Source organism: Dipteris shenzhenensis, chromosome 2 (genome assembly GCF_047967505.1).
Source record: "Dipteris shenzhenensis isolate YYH24624 ecotype China chromosome 2, Dip_SZ_1.0, whole genome shotgun sequence".
Lineage (NCBI taxonomy): Eukaryota > Viridiplantae > Streptophyta > Polypodiopsida > Gleicheniales > Dipteridaceae > Dipteris > Dipteris shenzhenensis.
The window spans coordinates 37,748,510-37,756,687 of record NC_141597.1 but is presented as its reverse complement, the minus strand read 5'-3'; the positions used below and the strand labels follow the sequence as shown (position 1 = coordinate 37,756,687).

Sequence of the window (8,178 nt, the reverse complement as noted above, 5' to 3'; positions counted from 1 at the left end):
ACCAATGACACAATTTTGAAATGCATCAATAATCTGATCATATCCTTTTTGTCCTTCTCCCACTTTGATCATGCATGTGGTCATGCACTCATGATCATCTACTTTATATCCATCAAAACCTACAAGCATGTCATCCTTTGGATTCCACCTACAAGCAATAATAAGCACAAGTCTGTAAGATCATATGCAATCCTCTTGCATTCAAAAACAAGATTTAGATTATGAAAATAATTTAGAGAAAAAGGAGGTTACCTTATCCGCTTCTTTATTGCAGTTTCATCTTCCACTATGATGAAGGGAATCCTTGACATGATTCCATGCTTTTCTTTTTCTTTTTCATAAATTTCAGTGATTGCATCAAAAAGATATTCATGTATACTAGGTACAAACTGAGTAGCAAGTCTTTGCCCTCGCTTTGTCGTTGATAAAGAAAGCCCATTGAGGTTGGAACTCAAGAAGTCATGTAACCTTGGACCTCCCCACATCCTTGCAACCTCAAATATTGCCTTTGTGTTCTCGCTATATCTTTGTCCAGCACTTGACTTGATTATGTTTGTGGCAACATCTTGTAGAAAGTCCCATAAGGCAACTTTACCACCAAACTTTTCCAATCTATGGGCTTCGATTATATTGTTGCAAAATCGTTTTACATCCTTTCGATTGAGAGACTCTATGCTAGCTTCTCTTAAAGTGCGGACTCTTACTGAAAGAATGGCAACCTGAGACTTTGTCCACCATAGTTGCTTAGAAAGGTCTCTTACTCGACTTTTAGCAAAAAGAGTTGCATTTCTAAGGTCACTCTTTGTAAGATAATCTAGCCTTCTTCCATAACCGGTACTCCTATCTCCTCTCTTGTTCTCAACCTTCTCTTCTCTGTACAATCTCATTCTAAAGTCAGTAAGTTTAACTATCCCCTTGCAATGGTGGCATGTAAAGCCTTTAAATGGTTGCCCATCTTGTGAAATGCGTATGCAACTTATGTGACGAAAGCATCCATCCACATGAATATCCGTACATCCATTATTTAACGTCGCCTTAACATGACGCTCTATAAACCAATACTTCCTGCCACATTGATCATCTAAGAAAGGCTTTATCTTGACATACTTGTTCACATGTGTCTAGATGTCTGTTGTTTCGAATCTTCTACCTGCATGGAGGCGGGGATAGACTCCTCTCTCCCAAGGTCCAAGATTGGACACACATTGGCTCACTGTTCAGCTCCGATCTCTTTGGATTATCAGTACTGCTACGACAAATTTGTTCTTTCCCTTTGCACTTTCCTCCACCTTTTCGGCGGTGAGAGGGGGTGGCTTATTCTCTCAAGCTTCACAGTGTTCTTATTTCTATCTGGTATCATACGTGTAACTACGACACTTGAGGAAGTGAACAATTCCCTTGCAAGGGCACTCCTCTTGTGATCTTCTATTGGGCATTTCACAGGAATAGCCAGCACCACCATCGACATCCCTACACGAAGCTCCAAGCACACAATGTTTGCCCCTCAAATTTGGCAATTAAGAGGGGGTATTCAGCAACTAAGCAATTCCCACTTTACGGGGCAATCCAAATAGCTCACAGGCCAGCCAAAAGGCCAGCTCTCTCAGCCAAACAAATGGCCAGAAAGTCCAACTGGTCTGGCCGACCAGTTGGCCGACCAGCTGGCAGGCCCACCGACCAGCTCTGGCAGGCCCAATCGACCAGCTGGCCGACCAGCTAGCAGGCCCACCGACCAGCTGGCCGACCAGCTAGGTCTGGCCTATAAGAGGCCTCTGCCCTCACACTTCCTACACAGGACAGGACCTGCAGCTGCTCCTCATCTCCTCCATCTTTTGCTGCAGGCCCGCCTGCTCCATCTACCTCTCCTCTCCACTTCTGCCTCCTCTGCTGCCTCCTCTTCTGCCTTTCCTTCATGCCTCCTGGCTGCTCCATCCTCTACTCCAAGATCTACCCTCAACTTCTGCTCCTCTTCTCCAGATCAGATCCTTCTACTCCAGATCTGTCCCATCCTGCTCCAGATCTGTCCCCTTCTGCTCCTCTTCTCCAGATCAGCTCCTTCTACTCCAGATCTGTCCCCTTCTCCTCCTCTGCTACAGAACAGCTCCTTCTGCCCCAGATCAGCTCCTTTTCTTCATCATATTGCTATTCCAGATGGCCTGAAGGTTCCTTCCTTAGAGCATGCTGGTTTCAGCCATTTCCTAGGGCAGCTCCAGCTCCCATCATCCTCGTCATCATTGAGCTACATGGAGGACTGCGTTATGCTCCCTCTGCTGCTATCTTTTCTACTGTCTCTCTACATGGAATCATCTTTCTGATTCACCTCAGCCACGGTCCTTCAGACACGACGGCTTGAGGTTCTTGTATTCAGTTTTTCATATTACCGACAGGCACTATGTTTTCTGAGTTCCGTTCTTCAGTTGTATCTGAGTATTGTCTATTTTTTGATCGCTCCACTGCAAACCCTATGGTTTCTCTATCGTTTCTCTATATTGATTTCTGAGTTTTTTACTCAGATTCGTACTTGTTGATCCACACTGAGTGAATCTCAGTTTTGTGGTGGATAAACAAGGGGCTTTTTATTCCTTTGTGCTCAGGAACATTGTGTGAAGTATCAGATGAAGCTTGGGCAAAAATACTCAGTTTGTGAGTGGATTTGGTTGGCATTTGTGCTCAGAAATAATGCAGACCTGAATTTAAATATTCAGATTTATATGCTTTGAGTACTCTCAGTGGTGAATGCATTTGATATTGACTTAACAGTCAACAGTGGGAGATTTTGGGCAATGTTGTATACAGCAGCAGAACATTCGATGCATTAGTAATTGTGCAGCAGAAAAATCAGAATTCTTAATCCAAAAGTGTCACATAAGGTGACCTTCGTTATTTGGGTATTCTTTTATTTGCTGCAGGTACAATCAGTGTGAGAACACATACAGTGCTTATTTGTCTTTTTGATTGCACGCAATGGCACAGAATCAAAATGATGTGTTACAGATTGTGTCCAAGGAGGACAGGCTTGATGGCACCAATTTTTCGATGTGGTCCTTCATGATGAAGAACATCTTGGTGGCCAAAGGCCTTTGGGAGTATGTTAATGGTGACGAGCTTCGGCCTCCCACAGTTGCACCTGCCACTCCACCACAGGGGGGTAGACATCAGCAACTGGCACCACCTCCACTTCCTCCTAGGACAGATGATCAGGAAAGATGGGACAAGAGAGATGCACAGACGATGTCTCTTATATCTCTTTCAATGCAAAGACAGATAATTCCTCACATTCGCTCTTGCATAGATGCTAGAGCAGCCTGGCTAACCTTGGAGAGGTTATACGCAGCCAGGAATGAGGCTAAAATCTCCTTTTTAAAAAGGGAGCTGGATCATTTAGAGATGAAGGAAGGTGATGCTATGCAGACTCACTTGAACAGAATACAGGATTTGAGAGAGCATCTGGTAAACATTGATGAGGTTATACCTGAAACGCAGCTTGTTCAGACAGCTTTGAGCTCTCTGCCACCGTCTTATTTATCATTTCATACTTCTTTGAATCTCTCTTTGAGAAACGCAGCACAGCCACTTTCCTTTCAGGAGCTGGTTTCTTTATTGTTGCAGGAAGAGCACGTTCGAAAGAACAAAGATTTGAGATCTGGTGCAGTAGAGGATGCTTTTTATGCTAGGTCCAGAGGGAAAGGCAAAACTAAGCCTAAACCCCATCCTGTAACAAAACCACATGCACCTGTTGGGCAGGGAAGTGAAAGTGCAGCAACCTCTTCCGGTGTGAAGCAGGATGGCAGCAAGCCTAAAAAGAAGGGCAAATGCCACTATTGCAAAAAGCCAGGGCATTTTATTACAGAGTGTCCGAAGAGGATTGCAAAAGAAAAGCAAAGGGAGAAAGGCTTGGTTGCCAATGCCTCTACTGTAGGTACTTCAGATGAAAATGCTGATTTTGTTGAAGAGCAGAATTGGTGTTTTTATACTTGCAGTTATGATGCTTCACATGCACTTCAAATTGGTGAGTCTGATGATGCTTGGTACTTTGATAGCGGTGCTTCAAAGCACATTACAGCCAGGCGTGATTTCTTTGTGTCCATAGTTCCTCCACCTCTCAAAAAGACAGTGGCATGTGCAAATGGTGCCACCTATCCAGTAAAAGGTGTGGGTAAGATTATGCTTACAGCCATAGATGGCTCCACAATCTGCCTCATGGATTCTCTGTTTGTACCAGGAATCAAAAAGAATCTGTTATCAGTATCTTCCTTGGTGAAGGGTGGACTTGTTGTTTCTTTCGAGGGAGATCAATGTGTTGTACGCAGCCAGCATGGCTCTCTTTTGATGACAGGTACTTTGACTCGTGGTTTGTATCAATTGGATACACGATAGCCTGTTGATCAGGCTAGCTTTTTAGCCACCCCACTTACTCATGCACAGTCCACTGCAGAGTTGTGGCATGCCCGTCTGGGGCATGTAAATTTTGGAAGTTTGATGCTCATGCACAGGCACAATATGGTGGCTGATTTGCCTCCTATGGAGAAGCCACCACCACATGTTTGTGAAGGCTGTATTTTGGGAAAATGCACAAATTCCCTTTTGCCAGGTCGTCCTTTCGAGCCACACAGAAACTTCAGGTTGTACACAGTGATGTATGTGGACCCATGAATGTTAAGTCATTAGGGGGTCACTACTATTTTGTCACTTTTATTGATGACTTTTCTCGGTTCACTTGGATATATGCTTTGACCAGGAAATCTCAGGTGTATGATGCCTTCATGGCTTGGATTGCCATGGCTGAAAATCAATCCTCATGTAAATTGCAGTCTCTCAGATCTGACCGAGGGGGGGAGTACATGTCTAAAATTTTGAATACTGTTTTACAGGAGAGAGGGATCTCTCATCAGTACACATGCCCCTATACTCCTCAGCAAAACGGCTTTAAGAATCGGTCACATCTTGAAATGGCCCGGTGTATGCTCAAGGCTAAGAAGTTGCCGAATATCCTATGGATGGAGGCAATCATGGCAGCTTGCCACATTTTGAATAGGTGTCCTACAAAGGCACTGAAGAAGGTTACACCTTTCGAGACTTGGTATGGTAGGAGACCTACTGTAGCACATCTTCGTACTTTTGGTTGTATTGCTTATGCTCATGTACCAAAGGAGATCAGAAGAAAGTTGGATAAGGCAGTCAAATGCATTTTTGTTGGCTATAGTAAGGAAAGCAAGGGCTATAGGCTCTATAATCCTGTCAGTAAGAAAGTCTTAACTAGCAGGGATGTGATTTTCGATGAAAAATCAGAACTTTCCTTGGCTGGTTATGAGTCTTATCAAGCTCCTCCTGACATATTTGAGAGGCTTCTGCCTATGTCTATGGATGACACTATTTGTACTCCTGCTGTTGGTGGTCATGCACAACCAATAGCACCTCCAGTTGCTGCTGAAAATCAGCCTATGGCAGATTTCGAAATGCAACAAGAAGTACAGTAAGAGTTGGAAGGTATACAGGAAGCCAGGCGAGTACCCAAGTGGTATACAGTTACTATGCGGGACAGCGGGCTAGATACTCCTGTTGTTGGCCGTACACGTGCAGATGCTAAGTTGCATGAGCAAGCTCATCCATCAGATTATGTTATGGCAGTATGTGCAGATCAAGAGGAGCCAGATTCATTTGATGTTGCAAATGCTAATGAGCATTATTGTTGGGTTTTACCGTCAGTATGCACCCACGGGAGTGCCAGTGATCACACTGTAGTGGTTCGGGACACTTTTTACTCCGGTAGCTGGAGGTTTTTTCCCCGGACCCATGGGGCCCACATGGCCTCATGATATCTCATTTATTATTTAGCTATTTCAGTTTACAGCACTTTGTGCTTAGCTAGCATTGTGCTTAGTTAGGGGTGTGCTTAGATAGCACTATTTTATCCCGTTTGGGATCTGGGCTTAAAAGCCTTGTACTTTTCATTCTTCAATATATCCCAATCATTGCATCGTTGTTCAGTGTGTATCCTTCACAGAAGTGATTTAGATGTTTCAGAATTATCTTTAGAGGATCCCAGAGTTTGGGAGGCACAACAGCAGTGCCGAAAGAAAGTGCTCAAACAAGTTCACAAGCTGAGGAACAAAGTATTAGAGCTTCAGAAAGAATCAGATCAGAAGAAAATGGAAGAGCAGATGGCTGACAAACATGTACAGGATCAAATCCAACAAAGTAAAGATATTTCTAGGATGATGGAGCATACAACAGCCACATTAGATCAGTTGCTCAGTTTGGTCCCTGAATTCAGAAAGAATGTTCTGACAAAGTTTCTAGGGTCAGATCTGAATACAAAGGGGAAGCCAGATGATGTTAATGTTGTCAAAGTAGAACCAAAAGATGTGGACTATCTAGTTCCCAAGATAGAATTGCAATTCAGCAAAGAAACAATTCAGGGAGTTCTGTTGGATGGAGGTTCAAGTGTGAACATATTACCAGAATTCCTGTATAGAAAGCTGAAACTACCCAGATTGGAGGAGGTGCCATTCCAAGTAAAGATGGCTGATCAGAGGAGGATACAGACATTGGGCATACTCAGAAGACAGGAAATAGTGGTGGCAGGTTTGTCTTACCTAGTGAATTTAGTGGTGCTTCAGATGGAGGAAAATCACAATCCATACCCTTTACTGTTAGGAAGACCATGGTTTAATCAAGCCAAGCTTAAAATGGATTGGGGAAAGAGTAGAGTTACACTCAGAAAAGGCAAAAATGAAATCAGACTTAATATGGTTCCAACTACAATCTTACCAATTCATGCAAGGGCATTGCATGCTCAGGCAATTAGCATGGCAAATGAAATAGAGGAGGATGAAGAGGAAGCATTCCTCAGGGCCAATGAGTCAGTTATTCCAGTCTTTGACATAGATGTGGTAAGAATTGTGGAACAATACAAGTGGAGAAAGATTAGAAGAAATCTGAACTAAAGGATCATTCAGAGAGCATGGAACAACCAGATTTGGATTTAATAGCCTCTGCAAACGGCCCATCCTTCTTCCTCAGCCAGAGATTTGGAACAACCAGAAATCTTCGTCATACTTGCCTTCTTGTCGATGGGCTTTGATAGCCTCTGCAAACGGCCCATCCTTCTTCCTCAGCTCTTCTGGCGTCACGTCATAAAAGACTGGAATCACCTTAGACGTCTGGGTGGTGTTACTCTCCATCATTTGCACAAGCTCATCCAGACACCACCGAGACTCTGCGTAAATTCTAGTAAAGATAGGCACTCCTATGATTGCTCTCCTAGCAGCGTCCAGCATATAAGGGCGAACGTCATCTCCTTTCAGGAGCTCCTTCATGTCCAAAAATGCTTTGATTCCCAGTAACTCTAGAAAACGGTACAGGTGATTAGCAAACTTACGCTTCATCTCTAGACCACGATGACTGATAAACACCTGATGCGTGCCAATAGACGGATCCAGAGCCGCCCTCCTTTGAATGGCCTTGCCACACTCGGGCACATCAGCGTCCCTTTTTCTCTTCGAGTTGTGCATGGCTACAAGTCACAACTCCTGCTACTCTTCCTTGGACAATGGAGAGGTACCCAAGCCAAATAACTTACTTTGGTTTAGAGAATCGACGAATACAAATGGGAGGAAAAGTAGGCATCGATTGCTTGAGTCTGCTTAAAATCGATGACACAAAGATCCAAGATCGGTGACAAGAGCAATGACAGCCGATGCATCACACAACAAAAGAACCATTAACTAGTTCCACAAAGAGAAGGTAATGAGAAAATCCATAGGACGTTGCTCTACTCTGCTTTCATAATTATATTACCTGCAGGTTTGAACTTGGACAGAAGTTTCACCGAGCAGCGTTGCGGCTAACAGTTGGAACCAATTGGAGAACCCATAGGTCGAGAACTGCTGTAGCTAACGGGGCGTGTTGACTTCCTGTTGCTGCGAAGTAGTCTCTGTGTTAATGAACGTGTAGGCCTGCAACTGCTGAAATGGAGGATTGAGAACAATGCGAAGCCAAACAATGCTGATAATTAGATTGGGGAGCAGTCAAACTTCAAATAAACAGCCAAGATGTGTATTGAGAGACCTCGGTATTGGAAATACCTAGCTTTCGTCCATTAAGTTAAGGCGCAGAACAAAATCTTGGAGAACGAGGCGATGGAGATAGTTGCCGGTGGAGGCGTACAGCTTTTTT

The 8,178-nt window shown here is 43.9% G+C and overlaps 1 protein-coding gene across 1 annotated transcript; it reads right to left on the bottom strand.

Annotated features, from left to right (window-relative positions):
* Positions 1-7,019: 7,019 nt before the first annotated feature.
* On the bottom strand, positions 7,020-7,514 carry LOC147904716 (TIR domain-containing protein-like). Its single transcript, XM_087392143.1, has one exon. It carries the CDS (start codon positions 7,512-7,514, stop codon positions 7,020-7,022), a length of 495 nt encoding a protein of 164 aa, XP_087248269.1.
* Positions 7,515-8,178: the final 664 nt, after the last annotated feature.

Excerpts from the sequence above, each read along its gene's own strand:
- LOC147904716 (XM_087392143.1), bottom strand. The coding sequence starts at position 7,514 with ATGCACAACTCGAAGAGAAAAAGGGACGCTGATGTGCCCGAGTGTGGC.